The 26,295-nt window shown below is 37.7% G+C and overlaps 1 protein-coding gene across 1 annotated transcript in view; it reads left to right on the forward strand.

Annotated features, from left to right (window-relative positions):
- The window catches only part of VAV3 (vav guanine nucleotide exchange factor 3), a 352,519-nt gene that overhangs the window by 160,650 nt on the left and 165,574 nt on the right, over positions 1-26,295 (forward strand). The window contains exons 4-12 of the mRNA XM_047870461.1: positions 1,847-1,912; positions 8,711-8,819; positions 10,844-10,936; positions 13,104-13,172; positions 15,256-15,359; positions 16,790-16,889; positions 20,873-20,968; positions 24,058-24,126; positions 25,874-25,960. Coding sequence (XP_047726417.1) covers positions 1,847-1,912; positions 8,711-8,819; positions 10,844-10,936; positions 13,104-13,172; positions 15,256-15,359; positions 16,790-16,889; positions 20,873-20,968; positions 24,058-24,126; positions 25,874-25,960 — 793 coding nt within the window. The remainder of the gene's footprint in view (positions 1-1,846; positions 1,913-8,710; positions 8,820-10,843; positions 10,937-13,103; positions 13,173-15,255; positions 15,360-16,789; positions 16,890-20,872; positions 20,969-24,057; positions 24,127-25,873; positions 25,961-26,295) is intronic.

A 26,295-nucleotide genomic window follows, 5' to 3' on the forward strand; every position in this document is an offset into this window, starting at 1 on the left:
AATTCAAAAAGTAAATCAGACAAATATAAAATAATATGTGTACAAGGGTATGTGTTGAGGATTGGTACTAAGTGAAAAAGTTGGAAATAGGTTAAATTAATTGTGCCATCTCTGTGCAATGGAGTATTATGCAGTCAGTAAGCATGGAAATAAATGTAGATGTGTATATCATGTTGGACTTTTTCTGTTTACTACATTCTCAAGTTATATCAGTCATAAAATCATATTTTTAGTAACATTAATGATAGAAAGTTTCAGTAGCTACACAGATAGGCCACATAGAAATGGAATGGATCTCATTTTTTACCTTGTTTTCTCAGAGGTCCATACCTTAGTCTCCAGCCTTTATGGGGCTCTGTGATGCTGTCTCTCTCCCTCTGTTGCTTCTATTTTTCTGTGTCCAACTCACATTCAGGTTTTAAGACGAGGATATAAGCACATTTTACAGGACTGATCAGCAGTAACTAGGCAGCCCCTTCCCTGGATACAAAGCCTAATGACCTCAGGGAGGATACCCTGTGTACCCTTTTTTGGAAATGGGCTGTGACTTTGGCAGCTTCCTACAGAAGTAATCTCTAGGCTGGGTACATGTTCAACACCTTGCAATTTGCTCTACATGATTCATCTTTCCATCTTAATATTTATTTTATGTCATTATATGTAAACAGATTTTGAAATAAATAGCCTGATTCTATTTTGATGTATTTATGCATATTTGATTCTGAAAGCATATATATTAGAAGGTTTTTCTTTCCTTCTTAATTATTCTTATCTATATTTTCAAATTTTCTGCAGTGAACTTCATATAAGAGCATAATCAAATGTGCTGGAATTTATTTTAAAAAAAAGTATTTTGAAACTTTAGCATTTCTCACATTTTAATTTACTTGAAAAATGTAGCTTCTTTAAATGTCTTAAGTATTCAATTAATCCATAAGGCAGTGTGAAAATCTGCTTTTCAGTATATTAAATATAGTTATCACTTAGTGCTCATTTATTATTTTGTTGGATCCTCTTATTTTTGTGAAATGTGACATGCTGGCTGCATGTAAAGAAAGTAAAACTTTTGGCATGAAAGTATAATTATGCCTGTGTTAGACATGCACTCAGGCATTATGTGGGTGTTATGAAAAAGCTCATAGTACAGTAGGCAAAAAAAAAGAAAGTCAATGGCTAGGAATTAGGGGATAAATGAAAGTGCTTTTGTTTTAATAGGGGACAAAGAGAACATCCTACTCTTCCTAAGGTCTGGGTTTCCTCCTTTGTCCAATAAATGAAAATAAAATACACAACATAAATATCTTGTCCAAGTAGAGAAGTCTGCGAGAATCAATCATATATTGAGGGCATGATATGTTGGTCTTCTAATAATTTTTCTCTATATTTGGTGAGCTGAGTCACGTGAAGATGACTGTTACCAAACTATCTGTCAGTCAGATCAGATTCCATAGGTGAAAAGAGATGGTGCTGAACACAGGGGCACTTGGGTGGCTGCCTGTTCTCTCAACTGGGGAGCTGCAGTGGCCGCATTGTGGTGAGCCTGCAGGTAAGTGGTGTGTGGCACATCAGATGGGCACCTTAGCATGGCCACAGCTGCTCACGTGACTGCGATGACCACTGGTAATTGCTCCAGATAATTTGGGGTAGCAGGTGTCACAGCCTTCCTGGGGGATTCCCTGGGCAGCCACGGGACAGTCACTTTGGGAGACCCCCAGGATGTTGTGTTGCACATGGTGACTGACCTGACTACTTTGGTGGCAGCTGAGCTCATGCATTTAGTGAGAAGTAAATGCCTAGCCTAGCTGTTGATAATTTCACCCTTTTCTCCCTTCTCCCTCTCTCCTAGGCCCTTCCCAACAGAAGAAAGTGTTAATGATGAAGACATTTACAAAGGCCTTCCTGATTTAATAGAGTATGTTGGGCATCTTCAGCAAAATTAAACCACTGCCAGTTTTTGCATTCTTGGTGGATTTTAACGATGGATGTTAAAATAGCTTTCGGAAGTGGAAAAGTGGCTTAATGATTAAGACGTGTAAGAATTCACCTCAAACTAGTGATGGAAAGCTTCACGAGAGAATGTACTTTGTAGTTCCTATGGCGTGCCCGACACCGTGCCAGTCCTTAAGTAAAGAAAACAGACTGCAATGAAGTCGAATTTGGAAGTTTCTCAAAGGCGTACTAGAGGTGGTGGGTAAAACTGGGGTGGACAATTAAGGAACAAGGACAAAGAAACAGGATCTACTAGAATTGTAGGGCAGATAGTGCGTGCTTTGTCTGTTCAAGGAAGGGCGAGATTAGTGTGGGCTGGAGTTATTTAGGGAGTTTCATTAGATGGTGTTTGTTCTGCACAGAGAATCCTTTTGGGTTTTATTATTTAATAGTCAGGAAAGGCAAAGGCCTTTGCACCTGATTATCTTCTGCTGATTGAGTGACTTGTGCAGATTACAAATAAATATAAGACATGATCCCCACCCCTCAAGGAACTAATGACAAAGACCAGGCTTGTTTGCAAAGAATTATAATAAGAAATATATTATGCTCCAGGAGGGATTCAGGTTCTGTGGAAATTCATCCATTCATCCATCCTAATAAACTAGCACTCCAACCTTGTTCTTGCTGTAGGACCTTTGCACTTGCTCCTTCTGCCCTTATGGCTGACCTGTCACCTTTCCCATTTTTGCTCGGATGTCTCTCCAGAGAGAGGCCTTCCTGACAACTGCATCTGAAATTGCTGTGGGCCCTTTACCTAGCTATGTGGTTTTAAGGCAATCACTACTGCCTGAGACCATCTTTGTTTGCTTCATTTGTTGTCCACGTCCTCGTTCGAAGGTCAACTTGGTGAGATCAGGGACTTAACCTTGTTCTTGGCTGTCGTCCTAGAACTTTACACAGCATCTGGTGAATAGTAGGTCCTCGATAAATATTTGTGTTCTGAATGACTAAGCAGAATTGCATTAAGCATCTACTGTTTCAGCATTATGCTTCAGGCCTGAGCTGTTTAGTTGTATAAATAAGAGCTTATTGAGAGCCCATAACCATGTTCCATGCATTATTTTGTGGTATACACACACGATGAGGTTGTTCCTAGTATCCCAATTTATGAAGGAGAAAACTGAATTGTGGAAAGCTAAGAAACTTGTGGAAGGTCATAGCTAGTAAATTTTAGTCTTTGGATTTGAACCCAAACAGTTCTTACTCCAGAGCTGAGGCTCTTCCTCATGGCAGTGACCCCAGGAAGCACCTTGAATTGCCCATCTGGGAACTTCCTGTAGAAGAGCAGAGGACAGTGCTGACAGGAGACTCTGGGATGGCTGCTGAGCTGCTCTTCCCAGAATAGGTTTCTCTTGCATGGGCCTTGAAGTCTTATATTTTAAATGTGAATTAAGGATAGTTTCTTATCTCTTGTTAACACCTCTAAGAACTCACGGATCTTGAGCAAGATTGATGCTGATCATCTCATTGAATTGGCTACAGTCTTCATAAAGTGACTGTAAGGTTACTGGTATTATGACCAAATCCTCTGAAATGTTAAGAAGATTATATTATTTCTAGAGCTATTATGATGTTCTTTTTTGAGTCCTGCCAATTGTTGTTTACAGCTACTAATTTTCCTAGCTTTTCCCCATCTTTTTGTGTGGATGTCAGGATAAACCCTGTGAGGGTGCATCCCTAGCTAGGTTTGGAGAAACCTGGGCTCCTGATCCAGCTGCTCTGAGATAGCAGCTTATGTTCTGTGAGATGCAGCCTGCTTCAACTTTCCATCTGGTGGTAGAAGGTCTAAATATGGTTATTCCTGCAGGTGCTTGCTTTTGAGTTTGCTATGACACCTTGATTTTCAGTCTTAGCTTTGTTAAGATCTCTATGGCTCATATCCTTAACTCTGACTTTTGGGGGTGAGTCACCCCAAGGGAAGCCCCTGGAACAAACACTGCAGTGGGAATCATTCTCTTCTCACCTGGAGAGAAACAGACACAGGCTGGAATGGAGGTGTGAGGTGGCTAGGCAGCACAGTGTCTGCTTTTTCTACCTTGATGATCAGGGTGTCACTCTCGCCCATATATAAATGGCCTGGACATGGGAGAAGTAACATAGATTATTGTTGAATTGTTGACCACTGGAAGAATCACAGGTGTCCTTTCCCACTCCCCCCAGCTTCATTTTATACAGGTCAGGAATTATTGACCAGACTGTTAGCAGGAAAAGCTCCCTTAGTATGGGACTGAATGTAAAAAAAAAAAAAAAAACCCAAAGCATTCTAGCCCAATCTTGAGAGTGTGTGTGGGTGCATTTGCATGCACACACATGCATGTGTGTCACTCCTACGATTCTTTAAAAATTGTTCTCCAGTTTTATTGAGAAATAATTGAACTACATCCTTGTGTAAGTTTAAGGAGTACAGTATATAGTTTTATTTACATATATCATGAAATGATTGCCACAGTAGGGTCAGCTAACACCTATCAACTTACATAGACACAATTGAAAGAAAAAAGGTAAAACAAAAATTGTCCTTGTGATGAGAACTCTTTTTTATTTTATTTTATTTTTTTATTTTTTTAACGTTTATTTATTTTTGAGACAGAGAGAGACAGAGCATGAGCAGGGGAGGGACAGAGAGAGAGGGAGACACAGAATCTGAAACGGGCTCCAGGCTCTGAGCTGTCAGCACAGAGCCTGACGCGGGGCTCGAACTCACGGACCGTGAGATCATGACCTGAGCTGAAGTCGGCCGCTTAACCGACTGAGCCACCCAGGCACCCCGTGATGAGAACTCTTAAGGTTTACTCTCCTAACAACTTTTCTGTATACCATGCAGCAGTGTTAGCTGTAGTCACCATGCCGAACATTCCATCCCTAGTACTTATTTACCTTATTGCTGGAACTTTATACCTTTTAATCACTTTCCTCCAATTATCCCTCACCCCTGCTTCCACTTCTGATCCCCACCAAGTGTGATCTCCTCTCTTTTTCTATGACAGTTTTTTTTTTGGTTTCTTTTTGTTTTTGTTTTGGATTCCACACAGGAGTGAGATCACACAGTGTTTGGCTTTCTCTGTCTTACTTATTTCATTCAGCATAATTCTCTCATGGTCCATCCATGTTACTTTAAATGGTAGAATTTCCTCATTTTTTATGCTGAATATTACAGTGTGTGTATGTATATATGTGTGTGTATACATATATATATATACATATATATACAGATTTTTATATATACTTATATATGTGTGTATATGTATATATATATGTGGATGATATGTACATATACATATATATACAAATTTATGTATATACATATACATATATATGTGTGTGTATATATATGTACACACACACACACACACACACCACAACTTCCTAATCCATTCATCAATCAGTGGACACTTAGGTTGTTCCCATATCCTAGTTATTCTAAATAATGCTGCACATGAAGGTGCAGATACCATTATGAGCTAGTGTTTTTGTTTCCTTTGGATATATCCCAGAAGTGGAATTGCTGGATCATATTGTATTTCTATTTTTAATTTTTTGAAGAACTTCCATACCGTTTTCCACAGTGACTGCACCAATTTACAGTCCCACCAACAGGGCATGAGGGTTTCTTTTCTGCATATCCATGCCAGCATTTATCTCTTTTCTTTTGCTGATGGCCATTCTAACAGGCATGAGGTGGTATCATGTTGTGGTTTTAAGTTGCATTTTCTTAATGTCTAGTGATGTTGAACATCTTTTCATGTATCTCTTGGCCCTTCATATATCTTCTTTGGAGAAATGTCTAGTCCTATCCTTTGCCTATTTTTTAATTGGGTTATTTTGTTGTTGTTCTTGAGTTGTATGGATTGCTTATCAGATAGATGGTTTGTAAATATTTTTGTCCTACTCCATAGGTTGTCTTTTCACTTTGTTGATGGTTTCTTTTGCTGTGCAGAAGCTTTCTAGTTTGATGCAGTCCCTCTTGTTTATTTTTAGATCTTGTTGCTTGTGCTTTAGGTGTCCTATCTCCTACAATTCTTAAAGAAAAATCTGTGTGTATTCATACAGTATGTGCCTCTGCGCTCACTGGAAAAAGTCAAAAGCAACACTTAAACAAGATGAGGTGTTTTTGGGGGGGGGGGGCGGGAGGTGGTCAAAGGCAGCAGAGCTGGGATTAGGAGCAACAGAGAAATGGATTTCACAGCCTATCTTCTTGTTGAACAGGTCCTCTTTGATGCAGAGCCTCTTCCTTCATTTCCTAGCTCCCTCATAGATTCCTCAAACCTTCCTATCCTTTGCATTATAGAAAGTGTTCAGACCGGTTGAACTCTCCCCTGTTATCTGTGACTTAACATCTGCCCAGTTTTACAAAGTAGGAAGCTAAGTGGCATCCTCCACTCCTTTCCCCCCTCTCTCTAATTCTGACTGGTCGCCAAGTCTGGTTGACTGCACCTGATGCAGTCTCTTTCTCTCTCTCCGCATATGCCTTTACTCACTCTAGTTATGGCTCTCACTATCTCTTACCCACAGGGTTTCATTTCGGGGCTTATTGTCTTCTTGCTCCCTCCACTCTACTGCTGTATAGAGCTTCCTCTTGTACCTCCTCTTGTATCCCAAATGCCCAGGTAAGGTTGAGGTTGCAGGGTGTACTGCCTTTCTCAGGTTGGTTTTAGCTCGTCCCTTTGGGGGTCACATTCACCTACCTGAATGAGATGCCACTCATGATGTTGCCAGGCTCTTCATAGCTTTTGCCTTTGCACATGTTGGTGTCCTTTTCTGGAATGTCCTTCTCCTCACTGAGTATGTGTCACCTCTGAAGGCAGAAACTGTGTCTGCCTAGTGTACAACCATATCTCCTGGAACATGGTAGTATTTATTTAGCAAATACCTATTAAATAAATAAATACATTCAAGATCCAGTTCAGATGTAACATCTGTTGTGAAGCCTTCCCGGACTTCTTTAGTCAGAGTTAGTCTTTCCCTTACTCCTACATTCTGCATTCATCTGCTCTGTTGTACTTCTAGAATTATGTGTTCACATGCTGTTACCTACACTAGACTATGGGAGAGTCCTCAGATCTTCTTGATCTATGCATTCTTAGCACTGAAGAGTCTGGACCTCAGTAGGTTCTTAGAAAATGTCTGTGGAGTGAATGGTTGGGTAGACCGCTAACTCTAGAACAAATTTTTCTGAGAGCAGACTTCTCTGACATATTTGTTACTACCAGATAAGTCTCCCTTAAGGCGCCTTTCTTTCTTCTGAACGTTTGAAACAGTTCATTCCTATCAAATGCTTCCAAATAATCCTTCATGACAACATAGACAACCTTGTGATTGAACCTATTTTGAAAAATGCTCCCAAGTCGTAGAGTGACATTTACAGTTACAATGTTCTTATTTTTGTACATATAAATTTTATACTGTTCTATCTGCACAGGCCCAAGATAGGTGCTAAGGGCTGGCAGTATTGAAGGAGTTGATTTTTTTTTTTTTCAGAGAAAGGTTAATGCTTCTTTCTAACATGTCTAAATGTATTAATCTCAATTCTTTGGGATTATTAGTGAATAGAAGCTATATATAGAAGTCTTGAACTGAAAGGAAAAACTTGAGTAGTAATAAAACATGTGATAGGTGCAACCAGCTATTTCTACTTTGAGTGAATGGGTTTACAATATCATATGAAGGATTTAGGAAAGATACATCAGTCAGTTACTGTGTAAGTGCCACGGAAGCTTTAAAAATTGGGATGTTTTTCAACTATGAGGAGATCAGCTGATTTCAAATGCCTTGTGGCCTTGGAACCATTTTTTTTACATAGAAAACAGGCAAATAAAACAGATAATGGTAGGATCTGGAGGGATCTGTACATACTCTCTAAGTAGATCGGATGGAGCGTGGTTGGAAAGCCACTGCATTAGATACTGGCAATAATAACCCTGCAGAAACTGATGCTTTTCTTCTTATTTTTTTTTAAGTTTACTTATTTTGGAAGGGGGAAGAGAACAAGTGGGAGAGGGGTAGAGAGAGAGAATCCCAAGCAGGCTCTGGGCTGACAGTGCAGAGCCCAACACGGGGCTTGATCTCAAGAACTGTCAGATCGTGACCTGAGCTGAAATCAAGAGTTAGTTGCTTAACCGACTGAACCACCTAGGCGTTCTGAAACTGATGCTTTTAAAAGACTATTTATAAACTATGAGATTGTCCCCAGCACCCTTGTGTTCCCCATGTTGTACCCCTTAATATATATGATCAACCTCAGGCCTTGAAATAGGAAAAATGTGGGCCATATGATAGAGTAATGAAAACATTTAGAATGTAAGACTAAGTTTTAAATCTGGATCTGCCATGGACAAGCTGTGTTTCCACGGGCAAGTTAAATAACCCTCAGTTCTCTCAGCTTCCTTATCTCTATAAGGGATCAAATAGTAATGCCTGATAGCACAGGTAGTGAATACTGGGCTTGGGCCAGCTACATGAAGTCGTGTGTGCAGAGTGATCATTTATGTGCTTGTACATGGTAAATACCCAGTGAATGTTAGCTGTCACTGCCATCCTGGGTGGATTCTGTTGTTTGGCCTTGTTCTCATTAGGAGGGAAAGAGCCGTAATGTAAAGCCTTTTGACTCTTCCCATGAATTATGTTTTATTTCCTCTCTGGGTTTTCTACTAGACTCTATGTAGCTGTTGCATTTACTGCATAAGAGAAAATGACCTGAGTATCCTACCCTTTGTTGTAGTGAAACCCATGTGGAAGATGAAGAAGGTCTCTACGACTGTGTTTATGGGGAAGACGAAGGTGGAGAAGTCTATGAGGACTTAATGAAGGCAGAGGAAGCACATCAAGCCGTAGGATCTCACTTGCCTTATTGTTAAAGTTACTTTGAGTATTTTATTAGGAAAATGATTCCTTGTAAGACTAATTAATATAAATATTTGTGTAACTTCTGCTAGAACAGGCTTTTGTTTTCTTTTTACCTTTGCTAGCTTTTAACTACATAATCATGATTTACTGCATTTGGAGACACATACACCCAGCATTTTATAGTTCACAACAACCAGAGGGAATATCTGGTCTAGTCCTTGAATTCTACTTGTCAGGAATTCAAGGAAGGAAGGAAAGTCTGAGAGAGAAATGCCACCCAGCTAAATAGTGCCAGAGTGGCAGTAGAACATAATTTCAGGGAATTGTGAAAGGATTCTTCTTATCATGAAAGGAAATCTTCTCTTACAAAGCAGTTTAATCTTCTTTAAATTTGATGTGGCATAAAATATATGTTAAAGAATATTTCTTCATATTTGTTCGGGGGTTGATAAGAGGTATTTTTTACTTTTGTTTCATTATAGGTTTCCTAGTATTTTTACTGTTTTGTAAATTTAGTTTCAGATATTGTCATAGTCAGTATGCACGCACAGAGGTTAATCTACCACAAAAATATCTAAAACATTCAGAAAGAATTACTCTGAATTATTTTCTCACCTATAATTTGAAACAAAAAAAAATGGTCAGTCGTGTAGGCTTTTATTAATCTTTAAAAAAATTTTTTTAATGTTTATTTATTTTTGAGAGAGAGAGAGACAGAGCATGAACAGGGGAGGAGCAGAGAGAGAGGGAGACACAGAGTCCAAAGCAGGTTCCAGGCTCTGAGCTGTTAGCACAGAGCCTGATGTGGGGCTCCAACCCACGAACCACGAGATCATGACCTGAGCCGAAGTCGGACGCTTAACTGACTGAGCCACCAAGGCACCCCATTATTAATCTTTTTTTTATACAAAACCCTTTCCTCATCAGCTAGGTGGTAGTATGGGATTTTTTAGTGCTGTGATGAATTTCCTCAGCTCTCTTTGTAGTCTTGGCTTTAATAAAAGGCTGGTGGGTTGTCCAGTGCCCCAGATAGGGAGAGTAGCTTCTGTGGGATGGAAACAAGTTACCTGGCCTGTATTTGGTAGTGAATGAGCTTTAACCCACTGTGTGAGCTGACAGGCTGCCTGTGGCAGTATTTTGACTATTTTGACTATTTTTTGACTATTGACAGGGTATCATCTGTATCTCCTAATATAATTATCATCTGCTCGGGGTACCAGCAAAGTCTTGAGTGTGTCTCCCAAGGACAGTCTTCATTCAGCTGACAGTGCTGGGTTGTTTTTATGGGGCAGGGTTCACAGCAGTGATAATTTAAATGCATGGGGCCCTTCTTGTGTACTTCTCAGGGTGCTAAAGGTGCTCTACCAGGATAGCTCATTTACAGCTCCTTGGGGTTGGAACTGTAGTTCTCACTGTTTAGTGGAAGAGAAGACTGAGACATGGAGAAAATAGGTAACTTATTCACAAGAACCAGCGAATTACAGAAAAACTGGTACTTGAGCCCAGTTCTACCTGAGGCCCACACCTTCCATCTTAATATTATGCTCTGCTACCTCCAGTCTTAACACCTAGTGGAAGAGCCAAACACGAGAGTGTTAATTCTTCACAAAAAGTATTTTAAGATTTTTATTTATCAAATGTCCTTTTGATATTTTGCAAGTATTTCTACAGCACTTGTAAAGTACGCTGTACGTTAAGAACACTAGATGACACCATGGGTGATGTTTCCAGAATGAATAACATTTATAATGAAAGAGATTTTTTTCAGTATAAAGAGGGTGTATCCTCAGAAGTTTATTTTTAATTATTTAAACCTTTTTCATTTACATTGTTCAAAATTTTAAGAACAGATACTTCTTAAATGCCATAAATAGATCTTTTGGTTGTGTTTTATTAAAATGGAAAGCTTAAGAAAATCAGTAGTTTTGAGTTCTTTCTATGTACTACCAGAGAGATTAATTAATACATGTGTTTGATTAAATAATTTTTTTGATAACTCTAATTGCAGAAATGTCCAGAAAATGACATACGAAGTTGCTGCCTAGCAGAAATTAAGCAGACAGAAGAAAAATACACAGAAACGTTGGAGTCAATAGAAAAAGTAAGTTATCAGGTATTATTTTTGATGTCCAAATAGTGCATTTTATAGTTAATATATGAGACTCAGTGTGTCTTCTGTATGCTTTCTAATTTTCAGTAAAACAAGCAGACTTATTCCACAACTAGTTACTGATTTCTTAGTATCTGAATGGCACTGTGCTAGGCACTGAGTATATAGCAATAGACACAACAAAACTCTTGTTCTCATGACACTTTCTGTCTCATAGGAGGGTTTATAATTTAAGCAAGTAAGTGGGCCAGGTGGTGATAAATTCTCTGAAGAAAAACCAGTCAGGGAAAGAGGACAGAGAGTGATGTGGGTGGGCTGGTATTATTTTATGTAAAGCAGTAATGGAAGGCCTCTTTAGTAAGATCACATTTTAGCAGACAGCTGAGGAAATTGAGGGAGCAAGCCATGCCAACATCCCAGAGATGATGGTTCCTGGGAGAAAGGCCCTCAGATGAGACAGTGTTCAGTGTGTTTCAAGGAGTAGCAGTAGTCCAGGTGTCTGAAGCAGCGTGAGTGAAGAGAAGCAGGGAGAGCAAAGAGCTGGTGAGCTACTGCATAGTGTTGGGGGGCACAGAGAACACCTCAGTCAAAGCTGGAGTGTGTGAGTAGAAGTGACATGATCTAATGTAAGTTTCTTCACAGCGTATTCTGACTTTTTGGGAGAAAAGTTAGAAGGATATTGCAATAATCAGATTTATAGAACATGGCAGTATTTGTAGAGCTGGTAGGGAATGGTCAGATTCTGAATACATTTTGAAAGTAGAGCTGAGCAGATTAGATGATAAATTAGGTGAAGGATATATGGGAAAGGGAGCAATCAAGAACGCTAGGCTTATAGCATGAATAGTTGTTGTGTGAGTAGTAAAGATGGTTACTGAGCTGAGGAGGACAGGTCTGGGAATCACGAGTCTGTTGGGACATTCTACATTTGCAATATCTATTAGCTTCCAAGGGGCTGTGTTGAGGAGGGAGTTAGATACATGAGGCTGGCATTAAGGGGAGAGGTTGACAAATAGATGGGGCCATTATCATTACACAATGGCTTATAAGGTCAGTGGTACTGGATGAATTCACCTAGGGAATGAATGTTGATGAAGGAGAGATTTGAGGCCACCTCTGGCAAGTTCTACATTTAGAGGTTAAGAAAATGAGAATAAGGAGATAGTTCTGGATGTTAAGGAAAAGAGCTGAAGGTTTTGCAGAGTTGTTTAGGAGAGAGGGGGAATAAATGGACTAGGGAAATGTAGGATTATGCATTATCACAGGCTCAATTGAAAATTAGACTATTGGTTTAGTTCATATTTAACTTCTTAGGTACAGGCACAACATATATGGCAAGCTAGATTTAACAAGGGTTTTTGTTCTTCCAGAAAAGCATGCTGGAAGAAGAAAGGGTAAGGGAAGTGATTCTCATGATGGTTTATGGAGTGTAAACTTGGTGGGGAGGAAGTGAGGACATGAGAGATATAGAATGATCAGTGGATTGGCAGACCCGGTGGGGTTAAAGAATTCTTTAAAGGAATGAGCTATAAAGGTAGGAGGTAGTGATCAGAGAGTTGATTACTTAAAATTAATGCTATAGAGACTATGTAGTTGTTGATAATGAGAAGGTCTTGGAATATGACCTCCAGAGTAGAGAGCCGAGCACAAGATTACCGGCAGTCAAGGATCTAAAAGGCCAGGCTATTGGAAGGATGATCTGCACAGATACTGAGATTGCCAAGAACAGACATGGGAGTCATAATGGAAAGAGATATGGTAGGCCAGGAACTAACATTCTCAAGGAATGAAGGGGAAGATCAAGGCATTTGAGAGTATTTTGTATCAGTCCTGTATCTCCAAAATACTGCCTTTTTTTTTTTTTTTGGCCAATTCAGCCAAAAGTGTTCTTTTTTTTTATTATTACTTTCAGGAGTAGTCATTGTCTAAACCTTTTATTTTATACTTTAAATGAATTAACTTATGTTTATGTCTTTATATGTCTGTTTAAGTATAAAATCTTTAAGATAGAGAAAATAGTTTCTGCTTTTTTCTTGGTATTCATTATACAGATAAACAGTAGACTTTCAATAAATATTGATCATTTGTTAATGAAAAACTATTATATAGATTAGGATAAATTGTGCTTAATTGTTATTTCTCTGTCCTATCCTTGTAGTATTTCATGGCACCGCTAAAAAGATTTCTGACAGCAGCAGAATTTGATTCAGTATTCATCAACATTCCTGTAAGTAAAAATAGACTAGCTAAAATTGTGGTATATTATTATAAAATCTCAATCATCTTATGGGTTCTAGATTCCTATTTTAATATTCTCCTGTATTCTTTAAGGATTTTAACTATCTTGGGGCACCTGGGTGGCTAAGTTGGTTGATTGTCCAACTCTGGATTTTGGCTCAGGTCATGATGTCATGGTTCGTGGGTTCGAGCCCTGCATCGGATTCCACGCTGGGTGTGAGGCCTGTTTGAGATATTCTCAATCCCTCTCTCTGCCCCTCCCCAGCTTGCTCTCTCTTTTTCAAAGTAAATAAACTTTAAAAAAAGTAAATTAAAAAAAAACTTTTTAAATAAAAGAATTAATTTTAACTCTTTTTTGCCTCTTGAGTTCTTATATCCTTATTTTCTAGAAATAAGGGATTTACCATATCTTCAACCAAAGTCAGTCAGAATGTAAGCGGAAAACATTTGGATAAGATTCATGAAATTATCCTTAACTGCTTGTCAAGAAGAGGTAGTCTTAGTTAAATAATCCCTGGTGCCACTGTCTCTTTGCCTTGTGGGAGCCCTCTTCGGTCCCACTCTTTGCTCTATTCTGCCAGCCCCTCAACCCCATCCTGTACACACTGTCCTGAGGGCATCCGTTTCCTCCACTTTCTTGCCTCTACTCTGATTTCAGTTGTACTAACCTTAATTCCCATTTCTGAAATACACTACTTCCTTATGACTTAAAAATCCATTTTAGTGGTTATTTGTAAGTGTTTTTTTTAACATTTATGTGAGCATTTTGGGTTTCAGAGCACCTTACAATGATCTTATGATCCTTAGAGTATAGTTATGCAGAAGCATTGAAACAGACCAAATACTATGCCAACCGAGGTCATGCTAGGCAACATTCAAGTTCTTAAACCTTTAAAACTGGCTCGGATTTTAATATATAGCTTGTGTATACTATATATAAGCTTTTATGCATAAGCTTGCTTGTCTTACCTGCAAGTTTCCTGCTATTTTGGTTCTGTTGCATTCAGTGTTGATGTGTATCAATCACGTAGCTGGTTGTTGTCCTTGTCCCCAATTATGGCCAGATGAAGACATTCTCATTGATTTGTAGCATAGCAGGAAGAACAAGGTCACAATATGAGATGAACGTTTAGCATAAAACAAACTGCACGTTCCAGGAAGATGAGCATCTTGAACCACCTTAATACGGTTACTGTAACTTAGGACTTCTTTGACAGTCCTTAATCTTATGGCTTTTCCATGCTCTTCAGCAAAATGGCAGGGCCAGCATATTCCTGTTTCCTTTCCATCCTACTAAGGAAAGGGCATGCTGTGAAGTTGGTGTGTGCACCAAGGTACAGGGAAGAGCTAATGCGAGAATTGGCATCTTGATTAGAATTTCCTCATTTTCTGGCTATGACGTGTATTTACTGCCTGACGGAAAATTACTTGCTTATCAGGAAAAAGGTAAAATTCTGACTTCTGAGATGCTCTAGTAAACTGCCTAGTACAATTTATCTGCTCTTTATTTATGCCATTAGTAGTCTAGTTTCAAGTAATTTAGTGTGATTATTGTTAGCTTAGCACCAGGACACCACTAATTGACCAAAGTACAGATCTACATTTTTATGTCCCAAGGACATGAATCATTACTTTATCCCGTCAATAAAACATTAAGCACTTGGATAGTTTTATTTAAAAAGTTAAAGTGACTATAATGAAAATGAGCTGTACATATTTTTATACAATGAATAAATTACCCTTTAATAAGTAGTGAGATAATTTTTTTCCCCCAAACAGGACAGTGACAGTTCAAGTCAGATCTGAAATTGCTGTTTCCCATGCACTTGGCTTGTCTGTCTCTCTCTCCTCTTCTGTCCCCTTCTCTTTCCTTCCCTTTTCGTTTCACCTCTCTCTCCTCCCTTCTTCCCCTCTACTTCCTTTTGTCTTTATCATCCCTAGTAGCAGGTTTAGAGTTTGAGGGCATTAGCATTTCCTTGAATGACAAGTCTAGCAACAGTAAGGATTTTAGGTTTGGGGTGATTTATTTTTGGTCCTATTTTCTAATTTCCTTTAACATTTTTTTCCTTAAGGAACTTGTAAAAGTTCATCGGAACCTAATGCAAGAGATTCATGATTCCATTGTAAATAAAAATGACCAGAACTTGTATCAAGTTTTCATTAACTACAAGGAAAGGTAACTTTTAAATTTTAAATTTTGTGGCTATCAGTTTGTGATTATAGTGAGGGTTAGTATTAAAATTCCTCTGGGAAGCACCTTGGTGGCTCAAGAGTCAGTTAAACATCTGACTCTTGATATAAACTCGGGTCTTGATCTCAGGGTCATGAGTTGGACACATTGGGCATGAAGCCTACTTAAAAAAAAATAAAATAAAATTGCTCATAAATAGCTATTTCTACTGTCCATTAAGTTACTACCTGGGCAGTAACTAGAACATAGGACAGTTAATCTCAGGGTGGTAGTTCGAGTTCTGTATGTGGATCAGGAAAAAGGAAGGGGGAAAGAAAAAGATCCAGATGTTTGCCTTGCATATCAGAAGTTCACATTATCGACCTTTTACCTCTGAGTTCTGTAGTTTTCAGGAAGTCATTTTAATTCTCTGGCCTCCTTTGCTCCATCTGTAAATGTTAGGGGTAGATTAGCAGGTGCCTAGTGCTTATTCCAACTCTCATATTTTATAATTCTCCATTTGGGATTATTAGGTTCACGGCTGAAGGCAGTTTCCCTTTCTAAAAACAAAAACAAAAACAAAAAAAAAACCTCTTCTGAACAACTCACGTTAATAAAAGTACCAAGGAATTTCACTTAAAATATCATTCTCTCTCTTAAAATTAAGCACTGTAGTTCCTACTACTAAGAAGTGGCTAATGAATTGCTTTGCATCAACAACAGTTAAACATGAATTTATGAGTAGTTTTCTTTATCCCCAATGGAGAGTTAAAAGAAACGATAAATTACCCAACCTCTCTGCAAACTGCCTATATTACTGAGGAGCTACGGTTCCTGAAGCAGGCTCAGACTCCATGTAGTACAAGGTACCTTCTACCCAGCACACTTCAGGTCACTCCTTCAATCACAATTTTCAGATAATGTGTTTTCCTTAATTAAAAAGTAGGAAAGATTAGGTTTATTGATGAGTGGAGTCATGACTAGTGAGGACAACAAAATTGTCTGAGTTAAATTTTTCTGAGTATGGGTAAACAGTAGAACATTCATCTTTAGTAGGAACATAAACAGAAATTTTTAATTTTGTTTTTGTGATATTCATGTGTACTTACCATAAACAGTTATCAAGCTGGTTTGTAAAATCTACCTGCTGAAAAAATGTATGGGAAATTAATCCCATTCAAATTTAGAAATAAAAATTAGTCCTTTTAATAGCGTATTATGAGTCTATGTGTGATTTGTGTTAAAAAGAAACAAGAAATCAGAGGCTCAGAGAGACAAGTAATTTGCCTAGGGTCACCTAGCTAGAGATGCAGGACAAGTAAGATTTGCTTTGATTCTCCCTAACTGTGGTTTTAAATAGATGATGGTAATTCTGCCTCTTCCCCTTCTACTTTATTTCTTTTGTCCTACAAATTTCTCCTCTTCTTCCCTTTCAGGTTGGTTATATATGGGCAGTACTGTAGTGGAGTGGAGTTGGCCATCTCTAGTTTAGACAACATTTCTAAGACAAAAGAAGATGTAAAACTGAAATTAGAGGTACTGTTTATTTTTTGTTAGCTTATGAAATAAAATAAGATAAACCTAAAAGCAAGGGGAGGGGAGTGGGGAATGGGCAAAATGGGTGAGGGGGAGAAGGATTTATAGGCTTCTAGTTACAGAAAAAATAATTCCTGGAAATAAAAGGCACAGCATAAGAAATACAGTGAGTGATATTGTAATAGCAATGTAACGAGACAGAGGGTAAGTACACTTGTGAACATAGCATCATGTACAAACTTGTCAAATCACTAAGTTGTACACCTGAAACTTATGTAAAGCTATATGTCCACTATACTCAAAAAAAGAATAAGAAAAAATAGATCTACTTCTTTGCAAGATTAGTGCAATAGTACATTTTTCCATGTATTCTAAACATAATTTTATGTCAGTTTTATAAAATACTTAATAGCTCTATGAAATAATATGATAGTAATAATATAATAGTAAAATCTGAGACTCTGGCTTTGTGTTTTACATGCATTATGTCATTAGGTCCTCATGACTCTATGAGATATGTACAATTAATTTTCTTCTCTTACAGATGAGAAACCTGAGGTTCAGAGAGAGATTATAAGTAATTTGCTCAGGGTCACCTAGGTAGAAAGAAGTACAGGATAAGTAAGATATATGTGAGATAATGTACATGCAGATGAAAAATGTTTATTAAAAACGTAAGACATTTAGGATAAGGTGTATAAGAAGGGTATGGATATTGCCCATAAGAAGAAAGGACAGACACAAATAAGATTAAGTTGTATGTGACAAGCAGTAATCTATAGCGCTCCATGAGTGAGATTGAGTGATCACCTCAGCACAGGTAGAATGTGGAAGATTTCTCTGAAGAGGTAGTATTTGATTTAGGTCCCCAAGGGAATGGGAAGAGTCTTGACAGGTGAGATTCCCTGGAGAGTATTCTGACCAGATAAGCATGACTGACCAGATGAATCTGGAAAAGTCTGAAAAATGGAGAGTAGGCCAGAATAAACAGAGCACATGGAACAATGGAAAATAAATCTGGAAATGGTGGTCAGTTTTTTTTTTTTTACATCATTTTTCTATCTCATAGGAGTTTGCAATTTTAGGGACCTTTTGAAAAAGATGTGTTAAGTGAGTAATTTTCTCAAATAGATTATCCATATATTTGAATTTTCTTAAATGTTGAGTACAAACGTACAGTCAACTCTTAAATGGCTGTGTTTGCCTTACTTGACACTGTAGTGTCCCTTTTTGCTGTCTTTGCTCAGGTCAGGCGATGAAGGGAAAAAAATGAGGCAGATGGTTTTCCAATTAGAACTCCTTCATTGTTTTAGCATATTTGGTATGATTTTATAACTTTCACAAAGGAGAACTAGTGGTTAGAAAGTTTACACATCAGCAGGCTACCAGGTAACTGTCCTCTCTGCCATGGATCATTTTTCCTTAGCTCTTATAAGCCTTTGATGATGTGGACCTTATGTCTGCTGGTGGCTTGAATCACCAGTAAATAACATCCTGATAACCCTGTTGGTGCAAAAGGTTCCTGCTCCTCTTGGGAGAATAGAGCCTCAGAAGCATAGAGCTATAAAGTACCTTGACTCCAATTAAATTATGATGGTAAGATAAAACTCTACAACTTATACAACTAGTTCGTAACAGAGCTACCATTAGAACAGATGCCATCAGTTCTACCATTAGAACTTTATATATATATATAAAGTTCTGGCTCCAGAAGAGAGTATACAAGTTGTTAGTCATACTCCCATTGTACTCTCAGTATTGTTTGTACATTCTTCTCCCTTCTTTCAGAGTCACTGTCAAAGTCCTGCCCTATGACACATGACGTACTCTGGGCCTCTAGGAACATATTTTCTATGGTCATTATCCATCTGAGGGAGAGAGAGAACCTCAGGCTGAGTTTGAAAAGCTCAGGGGGAGGGGCTGCTGGCTGCCCGTTTTTTGCCTGAAAAGGTACTACTACTGACTAGTGGCCTGATTGGCAAGTATTTAATCCGACACTGTGGCACCTCAACAGATACTCTTTGCTGGGACTGTCCTCTGCAACTCCTGGTATGATAAAGGGGAAGCTGCCTTATTCTTGGTGTCTCTGCTTCCTTTGTGTCTTCAGTTTGTGGTGATTTTTGCTCCTGTCGGTCTTTGTCTTTTTCTTCTCTACTTTGGAACCAAGATAACATAGGGCGAACAGTAACAGAATCTCTTTATCTTGTTCTCTAAGCTGGCTCATCCCGATTCCATTTATTTTCTTCTCAGTTAAAATTGGAGTTTGGTTAAGCATGTCGCCGGATGTATTGGAAGACTCTATTCTACCCTTTATTTACTTTCAATACTAATAAGCATTTTACACCTCAAACTTAGACCCCCAGTTGTAGGAAATGCCTGCAATGTTAGTTTCTTTACTTCCTGAGCCTGTAACTTAGAACTTCAAGGAACTTAATTATTTCCCCAACAGTTTTAAACTGACTTCCATAACATAACAAAGCAAAATTTAAATGTATAACATTTCTGTTCCTAACACTGTTAAGATGGCATATATATGCACGAAGTGTAAGATACAACCTCAGTTCTAAGGAGCTTGAAATGCAGCTGGGGCGATGAGAGTCATTCATTACAATAATCTTAACAGTTTAACCTCCTATTTGAGACCCATGATCCAGAACTCTCTATAATCTGTAGAAGCAAGAAATCAGTTGAAATAGTTATTCTTCCCAGTGAACTGCAGCAATTGACAAGACATGAGCTAACATGTCCCGATGTGTCCCCAGTTCTTGCTTAAGACCTGTAGTCAAATACTCATTAAGTCACTATGGTCATTAGAGTTAATGGTGTTTACTTTATAGCTCCTGATAATATATCCTTCCATGTGCCAGAAAAGTTAAGTGTGGGCAAAGGGGAAACAAACCATGAACAAAGCAGTGTTTTCTTGAATGCAACTCTTTATGAACTGGAAAATTCCTTGGTTTGGGATGTACAATTGTCTGAGGAGTTTGGATTTAGTTTCTCACTAATAATAATAATTTTATGGAACTTTATTGTTTTAAGACTACATCACAAATATGTGAGAAACAGTAAAATCAGAAAAGCAACTTGTTCAAGGTCACACAGCCAAGAGTTGCCTAACTTTGAGTTCAGGCTTCAGTACTTCAAATTCAAAGTACTTTCCTTAAAGTTATAGTTAATGTCAGAAGAGTGAACACAAGTCAGTACTATTTTTAGATCAACTTTAAAGAAAGAAGAGTGTGAGATGAAAAAAAAAAAACTAAAATTTGAGGCTTTTGAAAGTTTGAATTCAATAATAGGTTTATACTTTAGCAAATTTTTAGACTCAATCATTCCATTTCCTTCAGTTTAATAAATATTTATTAAGCAAGCACTAGATTCTTAAAGCTGTAAAAGACAGAATATATTGGGGAAGATAGTATGTACAACAATCATTAAAATGTCCACAAGGTACAGAGAGCACAATTTTGATTGGGATTATTACAAAAGGCTTAGATGTATAGTTCTTGAAGAGGATGATTAATTTTGTTGGAAACTGGACAAAGCACATGGCGGTTGGAGAGAAGAGAATGAACAAAGTCATGGCCATGGCGAAGGCACATGGCTAGTTTGATAAGTAGGGACTTGTTCTTGATGCCAGGCCCGCAGCCTAGCTGGGGGTGGTTGGTGGAAGGTAGAGCTATAAAGGTAAGTAGAGGAAGACCCTAGAGGGCCACTAGGAAAAATAATTTTCATTGCATAAAACAGTTGTACTTAATGATTCATTTTAGGGTTGAAATGTTACAAGGATTATTTGTTGTTGTTGTTGTTTGTTTTTTAATTAGATACTTTCTATTTTTTAGAAAGGATTATTAATAAAAGCAACAAAATATTTATTATATAATAACAGTTTTGTTTATGGCCTCTGCATCTTTTAATGTTGGCTTTATGACTCCCTTTGATAAAGCAAAGTTTTCTTAAAAAGTTTTTAAAAAACATTTCATTAGGAATGTTCCAAAAGAGCAAATAATGGAAAATTCACTCTTCGAGATTTGCTTGTGGTTCCTATGCAACGGGTTTTAAAGTATCACCTTCTTCTCCAGGTATGTAACTTAAAACTGTTTTGTTTATTCATTTAACCAAATATTCATAAAGCACCAATTATGCTCCAGATACTCCATGTTTGGGGCCATATCCCCCTATGATTTTCAATGATTAGTATAGCTAAGTGGGAAATAACAGAACAGCTGGAAACTTTTTCTTCCTTTAGCAAAGATTCATTTGTTATCTTCCACAAAGTCATATTTTGTGTCCTTCAAACAGAACTGGCCCCCAAAGAATTAGGGGGAAAAAAAGGCAAAATGTAAAGATCCCTTTAACCTAGTCTTTGGTTAGCTATGATCATTTATTAGAATCTCACTGTTGTAATACACTTGAATTTTGGCAGGTTAAGTGTTTTGGACTTTTTGCCTTATAACCATAAACTGAAGAGAATTGTGTCACCTTCTTTGTTGCTTTCTGCTAGGGTAAATTATAATAAGACTACATTTATTTTGAAGTGATTCTTTTTATAACCACGAAGCTTATGGTTTCCACAGTTAGTCCTCTAATGAGGGTGGAGAGTCTTATAAATTTAATTTGATAGCTGTACCAGGAGGCTCATTAGTTCTGCTCCAAGGAAATGTCTCACAGTATTAGTCTGTCAACTCTGCTGATGCTTGCAAAATGTCATTTTAAAAAGATCTACTACCTGTATGTGAAATATAATTTTGAGTCTGCCGTGCTTTATACATCTTGTATATTAAATTTCTTGATCTGTAGTTGCAAAATTATTAGTCATCTCTATTTTTGTTCTACTGAGAAATCAGAAGAATTCAAGCCCTGATTATTTCTTTAAAATACATTAAAACATTTATGAGACCTAAACTCAAAGCAACTTAATCAAATTGGATTTTATGAAAAAATAATAAGGAAGACTTAAGCAATCGGTTTCTGAGACATCATGGAACTAAAAAACATGTCCAAAATAAGCTAATAATTTATTTTGTAACTTTGGTATCGTCAAATAGCAAATGAAGAATTTAAAAGGTGCAGTTTTCAAGAAACACCTATCTTGGTCATTTATAAAGTTTTAGACTTACAGAAGTATAAAATATGGCAATACCTTTTTGAAATTCAGACTTTTGCCTTGATTTCTCTTGGATTGTTTTCTATTTTAAATTTCAAAAGAATGTTTAGTTCTATGATGAATTTTTTTAAATAGGAAAATTTTTATTTGGGATACCATATGAAGTTAAAAATTCTACAAATGTTTTTCCATCTTGATAGTGTACAATGTATTTATCTAATGTTTAGAAATTTGTTGAATAAATGTGATATTAATTTGAACATTTCCTACTTACTGCTATACTTTAGTGGGGAAATAATTTTTGAAATGCTTTATGATTTGAAATTACATATTTATAAAATCAGAATGAAAGTGGACAATTTGCAACTTTGAGAATAATTTACACTCATTATTTGATAAAGGAAAAACAAAAATCAGAGTGAAAGAATATTACTTGGACAACCTTATACTTAACAGATCTGATGTCTGTAGGTCCTCTTTATAACTAGAAACATTATTGGCATTGAAGTCAGCAAAAATTTCTGAGTGGCTCCCTGTTTGACAGACAGGATTAGGCATTCATGATATTAAACAGCACCCCCTCCCCCTGTGCACTGATAAAGCTCACTGTTTAGGTAGGGAAAATGAAGTGTAAGCTGCCAGGTACCTTATGATATGATAGGTACGAAGAAAGTATGGAGGTAGTACAAATAAAGGTCTAGTTAACTATGCCTGGGGAGGATGGGGACTTGTAGAGACCTCTGTCATAGAAAGCTTCGCTGTACAGTGATTCTTGATCTGGCTGTGCAGGGAACAGTAAGAGTTCCTTTAGGCGCATCAGAGAGGAATGGCTTTCTAAGGAGAGCAAAACCACATGCTTAATGGGATCAGCTGTTAGAATGTATTTTGAGAATTGCAGTTAATTTAGTATGGATAGAATATAGGTGGTTTGAGTGGAGTTGTTGGGGTGGGAAAGAAAAGTTGGGAGAGGTTGGCAGAATTCAGACCATGAAGGGTCTAAGAGGTGTAGTTAACAACCTGAAGCTTTTGCAGGCATTACAGAAGTCTAAAGAGGGTAGAGACAGGATCTGATTTATATATTAGAAAACTAGCTTTGATGTCAGTAGAGTAAATAGCTTGTAGTCCAGAGAGGCTACACGTCAGAAGATTAATCAGAAGCTGATTTATAATGACCCATGTGAAAAGAGTAAGGACTTGCACCAATGTAGTGGCAGTGAGGATGGTTTCCAGGGAAAAGATAGAAGTCTGTATCAGCAGAACATAGTATGAGAGAGGGGTGCCTGGGACACTTTATAGTTTTTGGCTTAAGTGATTCTACTGATGAAGGTGCCTCATTCAACAGAATGTAAACAGGAACCAGAAGAGAGTTGTGGGTGAAGGTGCCCTAAGTTGGGAGTTGTTGGGTTAGATGGGCTTGTGAGATAACCAGGTAGAACTATGTAGGTGGACGGAAGAGTCTGGAACTCAGGCATGAATTCTGGGTTGAGCACATTCCTTTGAGAGTGATTGTCTTATTAGTGAGTGTGTTGACATTATGGTGACAGTTGTGATAGAATTTGTAGAATAAGTAAAGTAAGAATAACAAAAGACTAAGGTGAAAATCTAGGAAATAGTAACTTTCCAAGGTACAGATAAAGAAGAAAGTATGAAAGACTAGTGAATAGGCAGAAATTTAAGAAGGACTCAGAGACAATAATAATAGCAGCCAACAAGTGATCCTAATTGTCCCCAAAGCCAAGGGAGAGGAGTAGACATCAGAATCAGTTGGCAATGAGAGGATCTTTCATGACATTTGGGAAGGATGTCAGTGTTACCGTGCGGGATAGATCAGGTTCATCTTTGAAAGGAGAGTGTTTTCAACCATCGTCTCATGTTCTTTTGCTGTCTGGTTGGTCTTCTTACAGATAGAGATATTTTTATGAAAATAGAACCTAGTTAAATTACATCAGACTTATTACATTATGGTGCAAATAGTATTAAAAATGGTTTAGTTTTTAAATGTTCTGTTTCTCATATTTTGGTTTTAATTGATGAAAGTAGCACTAAACTGTATCTTCCAAATAGGAACTGGTCAAACATACCACTGATCCTATGGAGAAGGCAAATCTGAAACTGGCTCTTGATGCGATGAAGGTAAGGCAAATGTACCATGAACTTATTTGTGTTTTTTATCCTTGCCCAAAAAAATGATAGAATACAAACCGCTATTACATATGTATGATATGCTAATGTATATATTGTGTGTGTGTGTGTGTGTGTGTGTGTGTGCGCGCGCGTATATGTATTTGTATGGTTTTGTATCAGGTGGGGAGAGCTGAATATTTTTAACTGAAATAGATACCCTTGCATGGATTTAATTGTTAGACAAAGACACATAAAACCAAGAGGTGCATTAAAATAACTTGTTATTTATGAAAGTATGACAACCTTTATAACCACTGGGAATGATTTAATATAAGGGTTTTATTTCACATTCTTTTTGTGGTTACTAATAGAAAACTGTCGGCTTGTGTAAGCAGCAGGTCAGCTGGTGACTTCAGAACAGTGGTGTGACTTATTTTCCTCGAGTGAGGATATCTGCCTGGTTTACCCTTGTGGATGCTGTGCATCAGTACAAGTGGATTTCAGTCTGGGTTTCTATGTCTAGGTAAATCTGAAAATCAAGAACTACAAGTGGACAAAGGCGGACTTTTAAACATACTGGGGAATCTGTAAAACCCCAGTTTATATTTTGTGCTGGACTCTGACTTTGAAAGAAATATTTGCCCCTAACTTAAAACATAAACAAATATTTGTTCTTAAGAACAAAATGCCAATGTGACTGTCATCAGAGCAGTGCTAATTACTGTACTTGATCTTAGCCAAAAGGCCCAGAAGCAATAGAGCAAAATGCTAATTACTTCTTCATGTCCCTGTGCCAGTTTCAGTGTTAGCTCCATTATTGGGCTGATTTTAGTACCCCGTTAGGAGACATCACACAACTATTTGTTATTTTAGAAACTCATACCAAATTTCCACTTTTTAAAGAAATCGTTAATAGATACATCCTATGGAACGTCAGACTTTCATTTAGAACAAAGTTAGGAACTGCTTTTTGTCAGAGTTCTGTTCCTGCTGTTGCAGATGAATTTAAGAGGGTAGAGAAAAAAGAAAACCCAGAAAACAGGAAAATCTAGAGCACATGTAATAAAAATAGCTACTTACAGTATGGAAAGATTAGCTAATGTTTCCTCAAATATGAGAAAAGACATTTTAAAGTAGGTGAAGAAGGCCCATGGAGAAACGTGTCCAGCATTGTTTGTTTGCTTGACTCCATTTTAGTGCCCTTGGGTTTCTGTCTTCTCCTTTTCTTCCCCTTCATTAACTCTTTAAAATTGAACTGGCTGACTTGACTGAATGCTCTCAGGAACTAATACACTAACTGGTTGCAGAAAACGGTCCAGCTGGATTCATTGTCTAACTTTTACTTTTTTGTCCCTGCTAAGCATTCATTATTGCATTGTTACCCTTATTCTAACCCATGTAAAAGTGTGATTCTCTCAAGGTCAGTTATTAACGTGTTTGGAATTTGCATTCTCCTGACCTAGTTTCCTTTTGTTCCACACCGTGTCATAGTCTGTTTTTGTTTTTCATCCTTGCTCTTCTCCGAGGTGTGGCAAATGACAACTCTTTAGTCTTCGCAGCTGTACTGCAGACATTTTGAAATTGCTTTTGAGTTGCAGTTTTGATTGATGGGTCATTCATTTTTATTGTCATGGAAAAGTTATGGTGGTTACTTTTACCACTAATGAAATTAATGATGTGTTTTCTTTCAAACAGTTTGCATCTCTTTTCCAGTCTTATCGTGACTTCTTTTTGTACCCTTCCCTTTATTCTTTAGGACTTGGCACAATATGTGAATGAAGTGAAAAGAGATAATGAGACCCTTCGTGAAATTAAACAGTTTCAGCTATCTATAGAAAATCTGGTATGTAATTATCATTCCTTCCAGCTTTCCTAACCCACAAATCAGAGGACATTCTACAAGTTGTTTTTGAAGCAAAGATAGTTTACCTTGAAGTTTCTGTTGTTCAGGGTTTTTTGCAATTCCTGTTTGGCAGCATCCCCGTGGATTTCCCGTGGCACCTGTGATATGTATATCGTGTCCCAGGACTTTCTGCCCTTGCTTGTCCCTCTCTCCTTAATCACACAATGCCTCTTCCCCTGGCAGTCTAAATTCTAAACATTAGAGCGCATTTTTTTTCTTTTCTTTCCCTTACGCTATACATAGTCATGGCCGATTTCCTGTTAATTTATTCATCT

Source organism: Prionailurus viverrinus, chromosome C1 (assembly GCF_022837055.1).
Source record: "Prionailurus viverrinus isolate Anna chromosome C1, UM_Priviv_1.0, whole genome shotgun sequence".
Classification (NCBI taxonomy): Eukaryota; Metazoa; Chordata; class Mammalia; order Carnivora; family Felidae; genus Prionailurus; species Prionailurus viverrinus.